Source organism: Meles meles, chromosome 12, assembly GCF_922984935.1.
Source record: "Meles meles chromosome 12, mMelMel3.1 paternal haplotype, whole genome shotgun sequence".
In the NCBI taxonomy this organism is placed as follows: domain Eukaryota; kingdom Metazoa; phylum Chordata; class Mammalia; order Carnivora; family Mustelidae; genus Meles; species Meles meles.
In genome coordinates, this window is record NC_060077.1 from 18043909 (window position 1) to 18060694 (window position 16786).

Genomic DNA, 16786 nt, shown 5'->3' on the forward strand with positions numbered 1-16786 from the left:
CCTGCTCAGTCGGAGACTCTGAGGGTGGGTCCGACCGTCTGTGTATTGACCTGTCCTCTTGGATGTTGAGTTTGGAACCTGCTTGGCTGCTGTTTCAGGCAGAAGTCGTACTGGATGTCAATGGTTGGCCAGCAGGTGGCTTTGCCCTCCCCAAAGACAGTGCTCCCCAACCTGTTCCCATGGGTAAGAGGCGGGCGATGTCATAAGGAAGTCGCCAAGGCCCGAGTGACAACAGAAGATGTCCACTGACCACGTGCCGCTCAACCAGACCCACCTGGCCCCTCCAGGTCCTAAAAGCAGACTTGGTGGTGGGGTCAGTGGCCACCATGCATTTGGACGGGAGAGTTTAAATGCCCGAGTGGGCAGAGGCCAGCAGTGGGCAGCCCGCCCACCACGAAAGACGAGAAAGCATCCCAGACGAAGCCAAGGGACTAAAGAGATTCCTGTGGGGTTTTTCGGTTCCTATTTTGCAGATGAGACAACTCATTTTGTGATATTGTGGCTCTCACTTCTAGCCACTTAGGAGATGATTAATGCATCTGGAGACTTCCCCCAGACATTTATGACACCTGCAGGAATAGCGGTGACAATGGCTCTATCATGCACCACAACGTCATACCCTTGGCGTTCGTCTTAATTATTTATATATTCTGGAGCGGTCAGGTTCCCTCCCACCAGAGCTCAGGAAGGTAATAAATGAGCGAAGTCAATGGTCTGTAAATTACAACATTTGATTAAAGAAGTGATTACTGATATAATTCTTGCTCGGCTATTATGCTAATGTCTGCCCAGATCCAGGACAGTGTTTACAAGCTAATGGCAAGTCTGGGACAGCAACTAAAATTGGTTTCCACCCTTAATCAGTAGGTAAACATTTTTAAACCACTCTTGACCATGAGTGAGAAGATCCATCCCTGTGTTCCCCCTCCCAGCCACCCCTGCCACTGTCTCCAGCAGATGGGGGAAATTCTCTAAGCCCAGCCCTCACCAGCTGCCCTTCCAAACAGAAGCAAGAGCTGGAGATGAAAATTGGGCCCAGAGTAGCCATCCATGGCTCCCAGAAGCTGGGGAAAGAAAGGGTGATCACATGAGTTCACTGCTTAGCATCAATGTGATTTAACAGGGTCTGCAGACCCCCGGAAGGAGACACTGCTCCTTCTAGAGTACACAGTCCTGACAAGAGACAGATGAGCAAATTGGCAATTATAGCTTAGTAGGGTAAGTGCTATATGAGGACTCCACGTGTGACTTTATTAACTCCAAAATGTTATGCAAAACTGTATGTATATGCATGCCCATAGCAAGAATTAGCTTGACATGTGTTCATGAAAGAGTCAGTGGCCCCCAAAAGGTTAGGAAACACTGCTTGAGAACTTTCTGGAAGCTTTCAAGTAAATGTCTTGCATTTCCATTGCTCTTGGCTCTGTCATATCTCAGTTTCTAACCACATCTCCCGTCACCCCAAGATCCTTGTTTGGTTGTCCTGAAGCAGGCATCTCCGTGAAGAAAGGGTCTTGTTGGTTCATCCACCTACCTGTCCCCTCAACCATCAGCCACCCATCCACTCATACATACATACATCCATTCATTGATCTACCCATTCATCCATCTACCCACCCACCCACCCATCCACACACCCAAACATCCATCCATCCATCCATCCATCCATCCATCCATCCATACATACATCCATACATACATATACCCACTCACCCATCCATCCACTCATCCATCCATCCATGAACCCATCCATATATCCACCCACTCACCCATCCCTCCACTTATCCATCCATCCATGAACTCATCTATCCACCACCCACCCATCCACACACCCAAACATACATACTTCACTCATGCATCTATCCACCCATCCATCCACCCGTCCACCTACCCACCCATCCTTCTGTGCATACATGCATTCATTTATCTGTCCATTCAGTAGCCACTCTGCTAAGCTCCTGTTTCATGAGCATCTGCTGTGTGGAACCAAGAGATCGAGGATTTAAAAAGATGTAGTTCTTTCCTTCAAGGATTTCATAGTTTGGTGGCCGATCTGGTCACATGGGGCCAGTATAAATCACATTTTATCAACGTGAATATGCGAGACAGTCATGTCATTTCTTGAAAACACTTGTTGATTTCTAGTCTGAGTTTTCCATTCATTAGGGCTACAGAACATAATCCCAGTCTAATTTTCAAAAAAATGTAAATATTGCCAAGGGCCTGGGATGGGGGGGAAGCTTCCTGTCTCCAGATGTGCCGTTTACTGCCCCTGCGGGCATCTGTTACCAGTCAGAGTTACCTGGCATATGGTCCCACCCCTGTCCGTGGTGCCTCTTCCAGCCCACTCATAGGGGACACAGGCGTCTTCCTGTTTTTTTGTTTTGTTTTTTCCACATGAGAATGTCCACGGGGCTGTGTAGATTCATCTCCCTAAGGGTTTAGACTTTGGAACACAAAATCTTAATGCTTGCAGACTTTTATTTTATTTTCTATGTGTTTATCCTGCTTTGTGCTCTGTCTCAGCCCTTTCCTGAGGCAATGATGCTGTAGGCATGGGAAAAGCAAAGGGAGGACTGCAGGAGGAGGGGACATAGGTTGGTAGTCACTAATGCAGTGTGGCTGTTCACAGTCTAAGCAGTTATAATACAAATATATAAAGGACCCCAGGGGCTGGGGAGGTGCCTGGCCAGGCCAGTAGGGAAGGAAGGGTGTTCTTAGGCAAAGGGAGCCCCAGATGCAAAGGCTGGGATGTCTCAGACTGTCAGGAGTGTGCATGTTCAGAGGAGATCAGTGGTCAGTGGTCACGCTGCAGAGGAAGAAGGTAGCACAAGCCCTTCAGGTCCTGGGAGGTTGCTTGGGGTGTGGCTCATTTCATGAGCAGACATCAGCCTGGGGAACAGATGCCTCTGGAGCCCCCTAAAACTGCAGACTTGGCTGCAGCTTACTTTGTGGCTGGACCACACTCCAGCTCAAGCTACTACTGTTTTCTATCCCGGGGTCTCCTCAGATGCCATGGGCTAGTGTGTCAGCCTGGAAGTGCCAGGGGGTTAACACACAGGCATGCTGAGAGATGGGAGCTGCTAGATAATGTTTCTGCCTCTTATCCTTCAGGGGGACAATTTTATAGGCTTTAAGGTGGTTCCAGAGAAACGGATCCATAGCAAAAAAGACAAAAATGAAAGTAAAAGAAAATAAAGATGTAGTTTTCTATTGACTTATCTATTTTATATTGACTTATCTTCTTTTTCTGTCTCTCTCAGTCTGCTCATCAGCCCCTCTTCCCTGAGGCCATCTCCCAAGTAGACCAGGTGCACAGAATCCTTGTCTCAGGCTCTGCCTTGGGAGGACCCTAAATTAAGCATATGTGCTTTGCTGGAGAAAAAGACAAATGGAAGAAGAGTGGTCTGCAGGGCCCAGGGACTTCTCTACCCCCCTTTCTGTCTTTGCAGGTGTCTGACCGCTGTGATTACATCTTTGTCAATGGCAAGGAAATGAAGGGCAAGGTGGATGCGGTGGTGAACTTCACCTACCAGCACCTGAGTGCCTCCCTGCACATCACCGTGTGGGTGCCCCGGCTGCCCCTGCAGATTGAGGTCTCTGACACAGAGCTGAGCCAGATCAAAGGCTGGAGGGTCCCCATTGTGGCCAGTAAGAGGTAAGCCTGGGATGGGGAGATGCACCAGGGCCATGATCACAACAGTTTTGTTTACTGACCCCATGCCAGAGCCAGGACAGGGCCCAGCACATACTAGATGCTGGTATGATCGTGAGATTACATTCTCTCCAGCCTCACCAAGTCCCAGGGTAACCAGCCTGGCAAGAGTCTAAAGAGGGTAGGATCTCATCAACCCCAGACCATCTGCACCCTGCACTTGGGCGTCTGGTAGACCAGGACTCCCCCAGAAGGAAGCGACAGAAATGATAGATTTTTCTAGCCCCTCAGCCTCCAGGGAGATTTGAGTTTGGGGTTCTTTTCTCAAAGTGAAGCAGTGATTTCTTTTTGTGTGTGCTTTACGAATGTCCATAAGCTTGATCAGTTCTGTGCATAGAGATTCCTGCATAAAATGTGATAGCATTTATACTGGACCATGGTCTTACTCTTCGTTCTTAAACCAAAACAAACAAAACAAGGCTCTAATTTATTCCGTGTGACTCCGGATTGCCACATGAAGGACCTAGGGTCTGCTCTCCTCGGTCCTGGGCCCCGCACCCCGCCCCCGGTCAGCAAATGAGTTATTGTCACATCCCTTGTCTCTTGCCTGGGATCTTCCATCCTGAACCCTCAGGGGCTGTTTCCTGGAGTCTCCCAGACACGATGTCTTCATTTTAAGGGGCAAGCCAACATGCGTTTGGGAACAAGCTGCCTCCCTCTCCCCAAGGAGAGCTTGGAAGAATCTGACCCAACTGTGGAGGGACAGCTGGGAATCCAGGCGGTCCTTCAGACTGATAAGCGGTCATGAGGGAGCAAGAGAACGAGTGTGCTGTGTCCCTGGGGACAGCAGACCCAAGACTTCCTAGCTCTGTGAGCTTACCCACGGTCCCTAACCCCCACCACATCCCCAAAACATAACAACAGCTAGTTCTGCCTCACAGGGTTATGAGATGATGAGCCCATAGCTGGGGAGCCTAGACGGGCTCATCTCAAGAGCATGGCACAGCTCTGCTCACCAGACCATGCCGCGGTGGCGGAATGTTCTAGAACCACGTCTGCTGCTGCTAGCACATGTGGTTGTGGAGCACTTGCCATAGAGCTTCTGTGATGAGGAAATTTCAACTTTCCCGATTTCATTCTTACTCACTTAAATTAAGTTGTAAATAGGCACACGTGGCTATTTGCTACTTCTTCACTGGACAGCGTAGACTTCATAAATGCTGTCTCTTAAGTCTTTCGTCAATGACTATGTCCAAGAAAGAGATGTCCGACCCTCCGCACTGCCCGTGATGCACCCGGCGCTCCCATGGGGTCCCAAGGCTCCTGCCCGGGGTGCTGTCCCCTCTAGGCGGAGGCAGGCACTTCCGGCGCGTCTCTGAATCCATTCCTGGAGCCTGAGAGCTTCTTCTGACTCCCTCGCAGGCCCACGCGGGAGAGCGAGGATGAAGACGAGGAGGAGCGGCGGGGCCGCGGCTGTGCCCTGCAGTACCAGCACGCCACCGTGGGGGTCCTCACCCAGTTCGTGGCCGAGGGTGCCGGCCCGTGGGGCCAGCTGAGCTACATGCTGGGCCCTGACTGGCAGGTCGACGTCACCCACCTGGTGGCAGACTTCATGAAGCTGGAGGAACCTCATGTGGCCACCCTCCAGGACAGCAGGGTCCTGGTCGGGCAGGAGGTTGGGATGACCACCATCCAGGTAGGGAGCCCAGGATTTCTGCATGCTCAGCGGCAAACACCGTGCCAGGCGCTGGGGGAGGCTCTCAGGAAGGGCAGGTCATTGTGCCCAGTTCCTGGCCCCCACAGTGGTGTCCTTGGGACACCAGAAGGTGAGCCTGGGTCAGCTTTGGGAGTCCCAACCTTCTTGCAAACCAAATGGAGAAGGAGGTGGCCATACAGTCTTAGCACCCCGCATGTCCCCTCTCCCACCTCCTGCGTCCTCTACTCCGGACACCTTCCAGCACTCCCCGTCCCGCCTCCAACTCCCCTCACTTCATCCCGCCGCCCGCATTTCTACCTCCTACACGTCCCAGAAGCCACCTCCCTCTTCCCTCGGCGCTGCTCCTGCTTGGGGCCCTGGGAAGCTGCATCCCTTCTTTCCTTAAAGCTTCTAGTCTTTCTGTCATGGACTCATCCAACAACCTCTCTTCAGAGTCTACTAACCTTCTGTTCAAGGAAATGCATGGTACGGTGGGATCTCGGATCAGATGGCAGATCATGTCAGATGGTTTTTCCCGAAAACCCTCAAGTTGTGCCCCCCTGCACAACTGCACCTTCTGGGGATATGATCTGGCTCCTGAGACCACAGCCATATGTGGGAATGAGGGGGCGTTTCCATCATTTCACCTGGAGATCTCCGGGGAGACATTTGGTTTATGAGAGGCAGCCAAAAGTAAGGTCTCAGCAGAGGATACATTGTGCGGGGTTTTGGGGGCAGGGGGAGTAGACTATTTATAATTCAGCTCTCACCAGTTAGTTCCACAGTTCATTTAGAATGTGATTCAGGTTGCACAAAGTCAATTTGTGTGTGACTCCTCTTGAGCCCAGTCAGCAGGATGGCCATGTGCAGTTAACCAGGTTGTGCGGTGTACAAGAGCATGGCATCTCAATGGGAGGGGACATTTTCTTTAAAAGCGGAATGGGTTTTTAATATTTATTGCAATTTTCCAACAGACAGAGATAAAGTGTCTTGGGGAAGGGTGGCTTTATCTGATTCTTGCAAAGAGGCATGGCATGGGCTGGTGCATCTATAGTGAAGAAGCTGTGAGGTCCCTTCACCCTGTATCCTGGACCCAGGCCCAGGGCAAGGCGGAAGTATCGCTGGGGGAGATTCCCACATTTGGGAATATTCTGTCCTGTTAATCCCACAGGTGCTGTCCCCACTGTCCGACTCCATCCTGGCAGAGAAGACGGTAACCGTGCTAGATGACAAGGTGTCAGTGACGGATTTGGCCATCCAGCTCGTGGCCGGGCTGTCGGTCACCCTCCACCCCAGCACGGAGAACAACAAGGCCATCACCGCTGTGGCCACAGCTGAGGAGCTGTTGCGGACCCCCAAACAGGTAGGGGCCTCGAGGCCAGAGGTACAGAGGAGCAGGGAAGTTGCTGGGCTGGACTTGGCAAGGAAGCGGGAGGAGGGAGGGGGGGTCAGAGGGGCCGAACCATGTTCCAGAACACAGCGATGGGGGCTGCGCAAGTCCGCGGGACAACGTTGGCCAGTGGGTTTCTTGTTGGGGTGTTCTGGGGACTCATTGGCCTCCCTGCTGGTCCTTCTCTCTGCAGTTCTGTGACACGTGTCTGTTTCTTGGCTGGCTATCCCTGGGGCCCTCGCTGAGCTCCCTAACGCCACCCATGTTCCCTCTCTCTTCCCACACGCACATTATCTTCAAAGCCAGCAGTGTGCACAGAGGCCTTTCATGCTTCTCATCTCTGACCTCCTCTCTGCTGCCAGCCAGAGAAATCTCCTGCTTTTAAAGGCTCACGGGACTACCCTAGACTCACCCAGACCATCCAGGCAGAGGCCCTATCTTTGGGTCAACTGTGCCACATAACAGAACGTCATGTGTGAGATCTGCCTGTGGCCCCAGGCTCCAAAGGTGATGGCAGGGTCATTCTAGATATTGTGCAGCCGCTCGCTGATTTCGCTCCAGAACGTCAGCAGGAGGGACCTGGAACACGTCCCCATCCACGTCGGCCCCCACGGCTGCCCTCCCTCTCCTCTCTCCTGGGGGCGTGGTGTTTTCTGCTTCCTAAAGATCAAAGTTAGGGGAGCGGAGAAGAGTTGGGAGGCAAAGCAGGGGTAATTCACTAGGGTTGGATGGGCATGGCGTGGGGCAGGCCCCAGTCCCCAGGCAATGTCTCCCTCCGTCTTCATCGGCTCATGGTAACTGGAGGTCCCATCACGGCCTCAGGGAGAGGGAATTTATGGATGTAGTTCATGCGATTTGCAGACGTGATTCTCAGAAAGATGGAGCTCTAAATCATTCCTGGGCAAGTGTTATTTTAAGTCATTCAGAACTTCTCATCTTTGGGGAAATGCGTTGACTTTCCTGTGTCCCGGCTTCACTGTAACGAGCTAATGGAGGGACTTGCTCTCAGCCACACGGCAGGGTTGATGGAGACAGAACTCGGCAAGCCTGCGGGGTTCGGGGGGCTTAACTCGGATCGTCTGCCTTTCGGGGGCTTTCTCTGTGTGAAATTCTTTCTCTGTCTAGAGTTTGTGAAGAAAAATTAATTCGGGATGGAAAGCCCACCAAGATAAACCCGCAGACCATGTGAACCGTGTTTTATGTCAGCCCTCGGTGTGCGAAAGGCTGGCTCCTTGTTCTTGGCATTTCAACTCTGAGATACAAAAGCTGAAAGATTTTTACACCCGTAAACACGAGGGCAGCAGCCTCTGCCTCCCCTGTGCCTCATCTGTTGCAGGAAAGCCAGGACAGAGAAGTGGAGCAAGGAACCCCCATGCACTCATGCATCCGGTCTGGGCATTAGCAGGCGGTCTTGCCGATGGACATGGACAGAGGGGACGAGGGTGGGAAGCAAAATTACTGAGCTGTATTGCCTGTCTCACCTTCAGTTCCCCCAGAAGCTGAGCTGGCACAAAGATTCATACTCAAACACTCAATTCGAGTGATGAAGGGAGCCCCCAGAGGGAATCAGAAACTGCTCCCGGGAATGGAGGACAGTCAGTAGAGTGTGTCTCCCGCTCGGCCACCACTGTGGCTCCCGGAGCCTGCAGCTGCTGGGGAAACCGCCAGCCAGCGTTGACCAGGGGCAAGGGAGCTGGCCGAGGGCTGCCTTTGCAGGGTGTTAATTCCTTGGCACTTCTGGCTACAGGCATGACCGCTTCTGGGTTCCAGAAGCCAGAGAATGTCCTCAGGCAAAACCATCTTGCAGAGCTGACCCTTGAAAGCTGAGCAGGCAGCGGCCATGGGGGAGTGGGCAGGTGCCAACATTGAGCACCACGCCCTCCACAGATTCCAGGTGTGGTCTCAGTTGGTCTTCTCAGGACACCGGCATTGGCATCAGTCTGGGCTTTCAGGTACCAGTGACAGAGACCCAATTGAGGCTGGCCCAAGACATCAGCATTGATCAGATCATGCCCAGGGATTGGTACCTTCAGGTCAAGCTGGATCCAGCTGCTCAGTGCCCCCACAAATCTTCATGTTTCTTACCCACAATTGTTCTCAAGTTTGGAAAATGTCCAGCCACTATTTCGTGGACTCCTGACTTCCCCCACTGGTTCCCTTCTGAACTTGTCACCAAAAACTCTTGGCTGTTCTCATCCTGTCCCTCATTTCTTCCAAGTTGTCTTTTGTATATTTCATCCTGGGATTGTGTTTTGGGTCAGTTCCCTGGCTCTGTCTGCCTGGGCACTGACTCTCTCCCCAGATGTGTCTACTCCACTCCACTTTGCAAGCCAGCCATCGGGTAATTAATTTCCAGTGGAGCCCTTCTTTGTTTATAGAAGGTCTAGGCGGTTCTTTCCGCACATCCTGTTCTTTCTCTGCTCGGCCCTCCTCTCCGTCCATGTCCCGTGAACGGTTTTATTTCATGGGCCGTTTTGTTCTTGTTGCTGGTTTATCTTACTTTGTCATCTTTTTCAGTTGTTCTAGTGTCCAAAATCCTTGGTGTGCTGATCAACATGAATTGTTTATGATCTCCTCTTATGGTAAATCCCTCCCTCTCAGGGACTGTAATTTTCTTTCTTTCTTTCTTTTTTAATCAGAGTACCTCTTGAGCTGGTGTCTGCTTTGCTTTTCTCCCGGTAGGAATTCTTTGCAGGCCTGCATTTGCACGGGCCCCTCTTTGCTGGAAGCCACGCCCCACACAGGTCATGTAACCCCAGACCCCACACCCAGCTGTGGGGAATCGGTGGGGCTTGGATTTCCAGGGGACATATTTCCCCAGCCATGCTCAGAGCACAGATGAGCTTCGTGGCTGTTTCTGGCCCAGGGGGTAGTATCTCTCATGGTCGCCTCTCCACAGTCCTGGCCTTAGGCATCCCCATCTGACAGTCCCTGGGTGGGCATCAGCACCCCCCCACACACTGGCTGGCAAGCCTTCTGAGCCACTCTGACACCTGCCGCTAGGCTCCCTCAGTAGCACTGGTCTGCAGGCCCCCCTCTGGTACACATTCCCTCGTTGTTTCGAGTCTCAGGAATTTGCATTGCTTTTTTTGTGTATTTTTACCTAGTTTTTTAAATAGTTGATCCTCAGCCAGTCTTTGTTGTTGGAACGTGTTCTTAAGACAGTCTCCCTCCCTCCCTCTCTCTCTCCATTTCGTAACTCTTCCTTTCCCTGTGCTGACCCTTGGTTCCGGCAGATCCCCCTTAAGTTTCAGGCCATGAGCACCACAGGCTTGCAGCCCCAGGGAATGCAAGCTTCTCCTCTGTGTTTCAGCCAAAGCCCAGGGATCCCGTCCTATTGGCTGATTTCCATCCCAAGCCCCTGCCCAGGGCAGTCACTATGGATGGGGTGGTGGAATGTTGCGATGGGCCAGACCTCGGTCACATGCCCAGCTCTGGGCCTGGAGGGGCCGGTCCAGCCCCACTGTATCGCAATCACATGCCCTGAGTGGGGAAGACTGGGTTCTCCCAAGCTGGTGTTCTAGTCCCTTCCAGGAAGAAGGGATCGACAGTGGCCAAGCCCCAGAGATGTCCATCTCAGACCCTGAGGTCAAAGGGTTCACATTCCCACTTTCAGTCAGGGAAATAGGCCCAGAAAGATCGTTTTTTAAAAATGGACCAGGAGAAGTAGTGGGTCTGCGTACTGATTTCAAAACTCGTGTTGAATCTGCTGCCCTTCATTGTCATGCCCAGAAGCCAGGACCAGAGGAGACCCTGGATCCTTTCCCAGAACAGACCCCTGGGCCTCCATTGGCTCTTCCCAGCCTTGCAAACCTTGCCCGTTGCCTTCCCCACTCTGCTCCTTGCATCTCCCCTCATCGCCCCCAGCGGACTGTCCCACGGAGGTCAGCCTGGGCCCCTGTCATGGCCAGTGCCCTCCCCCCCGCCCCTCCAGACTTCCCATCACCCTCCCTCCTCCCCTGCCAAGGCTCCCCGACCACACATCACACGCACACGCGAGCACACTCAGACCGGCACAGACTTGGCTGCTGGCCCGCCAAGGCCCACACCCGCGGGTGCCCCTTCTCCCTCCCTGGCCCTGGCAGCTCTCTCCAAGGCCCCTGGGTGTCTGGCACGGGCTTCTAACACACGTCACTAAATCCTGGTTTTAGACAACAGGGGAGAATTCCAGACACACCGACATCATCTCCTTCAGCCCCAGGCCCGCACAGTGACCTCAGAGCCCCCACTGGCAGGAGACAGGGCAGCCGCTGTCATCCGGACTCAAGGCCAGAGCACTGGGCTCAAACCCCAGCTCTGCCACCTGCCTGGGCAAGCTCGGGCGGGCTTCCCCTCCTCCCCGCCATCCAGTCTCCTCGCCTGCAGAATGGGAAGCGGTGATGGTCACAGCATCTGCCTTGGGGGTGGCTGTGAGGGTCAAGGGAGTCCATGCACCAATGACACTGAGGACCGTGGTGGGTTCCCAGGAGGCACAGCTATCCTTGCACGGAGTGGCCGCGTCCCAGCTCCCAGACCCTGGGCGTGTGTAACCTTGCTCAGGGGGTGGGGTTTTGCAGACGGGAGTGACATCCCGAGTTAGGAAGGCTATCGCGAATGATCCAGACATGGTAACAGGCTGAGCCCTGACGCAAGGAGGCGGGAGTATCTGGGCGAACAGAGCCTGGGAAGGGTCTCGGCCAGGTGTCCCTGTGGGTGTCCCCGGTGAGGATGACACAGGCCATTCACAGCACGTCTCCATTTGTTCTTATTAAATTACAGCGATTCTCTGATCTTGATGTAAGACCTGCATGCCTTCTCTCTGGATTCATCAGTCACCAGATCGGGACCGGAGTCCAGCCCCTGATTCCTTGGGTTCTGTTCTGGGAGGGCAGGCAGGTTCTGGAGAGGCCTCTCGGGCCCCCATGCTGTGTCCTCCTAACGGCCTCTGTCCCCACAGGAGGCCGTGCTCAGCACTTGGCTCCAGCTCAGTGATGGCTCGGTGACGCCGCTGGACATCTACGACACCAGGGACTTCACCCTGACCGCCACCTCCCTGGACGAGGCCGTCGTGTCCATCCCCCAGGCCCGTTCTCCCAGGTGGCCAGTGGTGATGGCCGAAGGGGAAGGCCAGGGGCCCCTGGTCCGAGTGGACATGACCATCGCGGAGGCCTGCCAAAAGTCCAAACGCAAGAGCGTCCTGGCCGTGGGCGTGGGCAGCGTCAGGGTCAAGTTTGGCCGGAACGACGCTGACTCCAGTCCCGGAGGCGGCGGTGGGGACAGCGACGAGGGCGAGATCAAGAACCATGCCAGCGACCGCCGGCCGAAGGGCCAGGAGCCCGAGGGGCCCGGCCACGGCGGCTCCTCCGGGGAGCGCGAGGAAGGGGCCCTCCGGAGAGGCGGCACCACGGCCAGGCCGCTGCTGGACAACAGGGTGGTGAAGAGCAGCCGGCCAGACGGGGGCAGGCCGTCCGGGGAGGGCCAGCTGCAGACCATCCCCCTGGACTTCACCAACTTTCCGGCCCAGGTGGACCTGCCCCGGGCGGGGGGTGGGCTGGGGGCCAGCGACCTGGTGCAGACGCCGCGGGGCCTGAGTGACCTGGAGATCGGCATGTACGCGCTGCTGGGCGTCTTCTGCTTGGCCATCCTCGTCTTCCTCGTCAACTGCACCACCTTCGCCCTCAGGTACCGGCACAAGCAGGTGCCCCCAGAAGGCCAGGCCTCGGTGACGCACGCGCACGACTGGGTGTGGCTGGGCAACGAGGCGGAGCTGCTGGAGCACGCGGGCGGGGGGTCGCCGCCGCAGGACGAGCGCACAACGGTCCTGGACCATGCGCCGGGCGGCAGCGAGGAAAGCAGCTGTCTGCTTCTCAACGGCGGTGTCCAGCAGCACGTGCAAGGGCAGGTTCACCGGCCGGACGTGGCGGCCAGGCCGGCCAGGGACCCGAGGCTCGAGCCCCTGCACTCGCCCACCTCCAAAAGGAAGAAGGTGAAGTTCACCACCTTCACCACCGTCCCGCCGGACGACGGCTGCCCCACCGTGAACTCCATCCTGGGCAGCGGCGAGGACCTCAGCAACTACCTGGACAAGCTCAAGGACCAGGTGTAGGTCCCCGCGTCCACCCGGCGCCTTGCGGGTCCCAGAGTGGGTCCGAGGACGCCTGGCACGGAGCAGGCCACGCTGGGGCCACAGACCGCGGAGGTCCCGGAGCCAGGAAGGGCCCTGTGTCCCCGACAGCAAGGGTTTCAGCGGCGGGGGACGGCAGAGCTCCGGGACTCAGCGGAGTGAACTCTGGGCAAGTGGCTGACCGAGACGCCAGCCTGTGCACGAGGCCGCCGTGGGAAGGCAATTTTATGAGTCAGAACAGAACACAGACAAGCTACCAAAAATTATTTGTTAAAAAATGCAAAAACAAAAAGACAGAAGCAATCATCTCTTTATATTTCTAATAAAGGAGCAAAATGCACAGCGAGGGCCTGCGGAGGGACAGTTTCCTTGTTGGTTCCGTGCCCCCTTAGGAGGACACCTCGATCCGTCAGCCCCGGGGAGGAGGGGGTCAGAGCCCCAGCGCCTCTCGGGGTGAACCTGAGGGTTTTCAATCTTCACATGACTCTTCTGTGCTCCCACATTGTCTCCCCCATCCCCCACCACATTTTCTTTCTGTGTCCTGCAAGTCCACTTGATTTGTATTTAATGGTCATTTCCAAGGGTCAAATGGTATATTTTTCCTAAATTAAGCGTACATTGCATTCCTATGTGTTAGATGAATTCTTAGCAACAGTCTCAATGAATCCATCCTTGAAGTAGTACGTTTCAATGCTTTTCTGTAGCCCTACAGCCTTGGTGTTCGCGGGTATCTAAACACCAGAGGGGGAGGGGGCGTTGCCTTGACCCCCCACCCCCGACCACCCCCACCAGCCGGGCCCCAGGGCCACAGCCAGTGGGCAGGACGCTGCCCGGGGCTGTTCCAAGGGGACACAGCCGGCCCGGTCCCAGGGCCACCATCGCTGGGGATGCGAGGAGACCCCACACGAGGGGAGGTCGGGTCCCTTCCACGGGGAATAGGCCGTACCCAGGAATAATCTTCGCAGCCTCCCACGGTAAAGCTGTTATGGGACCTCCTGACCACGGAGCGAAGAACCCAGCTGGAAACTGCTGGAGGGTTTTCGAGTTGTTTCTCTGACTTTGTTGGGTGGAGCCCACCAGCATGTACCGAAGAGATTAAAATCTATGTTAGATTGTCAATCAACGGTGGTTTTTAACAGCCTAACTGTGTAGCAGCACATTGCAAAACGCATTCATCCAAAGTCAACTGTACGCAGCAGAGAAGAGCACGGTGATGTGCGTCGGGCCCTCGGGGGACGGCCGGGCTCAGGTCGTGGCCGGCTCGTCCTGCTCTCGGCATTGTTTTTATTTTTTTAATTACTAAAATCAGTAGCTAAGAAAGGGTCCTTGAAAGCCTCATAACCTTAGCTGGACCTTTTAAAAGATATTTCTAGCACATGTTATAGACGGAAAGGAGGAGATATTTATTTATACCTGTGATGCCGATTGTCATTAAAATGCTTTTCCATGGCTTGACAAGTATCTCGTGGGGTGTTTCTTTTTTCCCTTGATGCCCATTTCTTCTTCCCCCGCCAAACAGACAGAGAAACCTGCTGGAGAAAGCTCCTGTCCGCTGGGCTCGAGCGGCTGACCTCTCTCTCTTCCTCTCGGTTCTGTGACGGAGCCGCCCCAATTCCTGGGATCTCTCGGCCACCGTCCTGGGCACCCGCAGTTCCCGAACCTGCACGTGTCCAGAACTGCCAGGAGGGCCAATGAAACAGATTGCTGACGTGGGGCCAAAAGTGTGCCTTTCTGCCAAGCTCCAGGACGACACGGAGGCCGCCGGTCTGAGATCCCGCCAGAGGGGAGGGTGGAAAGCCAGGGAAAAGGTCTTCTTTGATTTTGACAGTCTTTGTGTTTGTCGTTTGAGGTTTCCATGGGATTGTTGCTGCTGATGGTTAGCTGGGGGTAGAGCATTTTTGGGTAGAAAATAAGGTGGTGGGTTTTTTTTGTTTGTTTGTTTTTGGGTTTGTTTTTTTTTAAGTAATAGCTTTACTCAAGACACAGTTCACAGGCTGTAACATTTACCCATTTCAAGGGCACAATACTGATTGTAGGACATTCTCATGGTTCCAAGAAGAAACTCCATACCCGTTAGAACCACTCCCCAGTCCTTGGAAACCCCCAGCTCCGGGCAGCCACCGGTCTCCTCTCTGTCTCCGTGGGCTTTGCCCAGATGCGCTGCTGCCTCATCCCCCTGGGAGATTCCTGACCACTCCCCGCGTGGGATCCTCATCCCCACGACGTCATCAAGGGACAGCTGTTCTTGTGGGGGGCTGATGGCTTCATGCGTGGTGACATTTTCCTAATCAAGGCACTAGGGGATCTCTGCGTGCCTCAACACAGCTGGACGGGCGCGGGGGGAGAGACGGCACAGTCTTCAAGACCTTCTGTGTCTACTCCTGAATCTAGCCAGCGATCTCGCTAGCTCATACATTTCTTTAAAAGATGGAGGCTCCGGAGAACAGGAAGGAGGTTTGTGGCGGGCTCCAATGCTGGGTGCTTAATCTCTGCTCCGAAATTACAAATGGATCGGAACCAGCCACGTCCTGGCCACCCCACCCCCAACCCCCTGGCCACTTGCCCGGGGCAGACAGCCCCCTGGTCCACTCGGGTCCCATGGGCTGCACCAGGTCTGGGTTCCTGAGACAGCGAAGGCAGTGGAAGGCTTCCTCCTCAGGCTCAAGGAACACCTCCCTTGGTGGTGGGCTTCTAAAGGTCCAGGCTGGGGTGGCAGCCTGTTCCCGTGTCCCCTGGGGCTGGCCTGGTTTTGTGTTCTATGTCAAGTACAGTTCAGTTAAAAAATTAATTAATTAAAAAAAATAAACCAGAAGACCCATGTCCCATGAAGCCTCTCCGGGGAGGCCGGGCTAGCCGCCCCCCCTGGTCTGCGGGAGCAACACCAACTCCCTCCTGGGTAAACTGTGTCTTCAGCAGGGGCCGCCACCGGCCAGGACATCTGACCCGCCCTCCCCCGGAGGGGCCCTGACTCGGGAATGCACCATTCCAGTCCCTCCCTTGGAGCCTGAGCCCCTTCCCTGCGCACAGACCTCAGGTTTGTGCTGAGCAGGGTCAGAGGGCGATTTTTCCTTTACGTGTCCCTGTGCTAAATAAATGTAATCTAAAACCATCTGTCCGACCCTAAAACACACTGGATCAGTCATCAGGATTCCCCACCGTCCTTCCTGAGCGTGCGTGCTTTCCACCCACCCTGCAAGCCACCCACCCGCCCCCTGACAGCTGAGCCCGCGTCCCCACAGACCCAGTTGGTAGACACACGGCCTCTGATGTACCCCCAAGGCTGTCTGTCAGCTCCTCCTGCAAATAAGGTCACCGGCGAGATGTGCAAGGACGGTCTCCTGGAAGGCACCGTCTCCTTACAGTGTCCGGCGTCGGAGCCTGGAGAGCCACTGGTGGCCTCGGGGAGACCGTTCCTGCCCAAATGATCAGCGAGAACAAGAGTAGCTCGGCTCGCAGGTGCAGGTCCCATTATACACGTAGCACACACCTGTTGGACACCTGCTCTGTGCCTGGCCCGGGGCAGGGTGCAAAGGATGGAGTGATTAAGGGGACCTCCAAGTGCTCGCCATCAGAGGGCGGAGGCAGAGATGGGTGCAGCGACGAGTTTGGTGCGTGCTGGACCGGGGCTCCCCACCCCTGCTCTTCAGTTCCCTGCTGTGTGCCCCAGCCGCCCCGCGCGGCCTCTCAGAACTCAAAACCATTCCAGCTCGCGTGTGGACACATCTTGAATATCAGAGCGTATGAGCATTCATCTTATTAATATTGGCAATCGTGGATGGGTACTGTTTTTACTGACATTAATGTTTTTTAAATATTAACCCTAACTATGATCATAAAGGTGAGACGCTCCCTCGAACAAGTCTGTGCTAGGCCTGGTCTGTCCCCTCGAAGCCACCCTCTGAGGCCGGTGCGTGACCTCCGTGTCACACGGGGAAACAGACT

General features: G+C 54.8%; 1 protein-coding gene across 1 annotated transcript in view; it reads left to right on the forward strand.

The window, feature by feature from the left end:
• Positions 1-14275, forward strand: part of TMEM132C (transmembrane protein 132C) — a 302142-nt gene extending 287867 nt beyond the window's left edge. The window contains exons 6-9 of the mRNA XM_046026085.1: positions 3453-3658; positions 5078-5351; positions 6523-6714; positions 11678-14275. Of these exons, the coding sequence (XP_045882041.1) occupies positions 3453-3658; positions 5078-5351; positions 6523-6714; positions 11678-12826 (1821 nt within the window). The 3' untranslated portion in view covers positions 12827-14275. The remainder of the gene's footprint in view (positions 1-3452; positions 3659-5077; positions 5352-6522; positions 6715-11677) is intronic.
• Positions 14276-16786: the final 2511 nt, after the last annotated feature.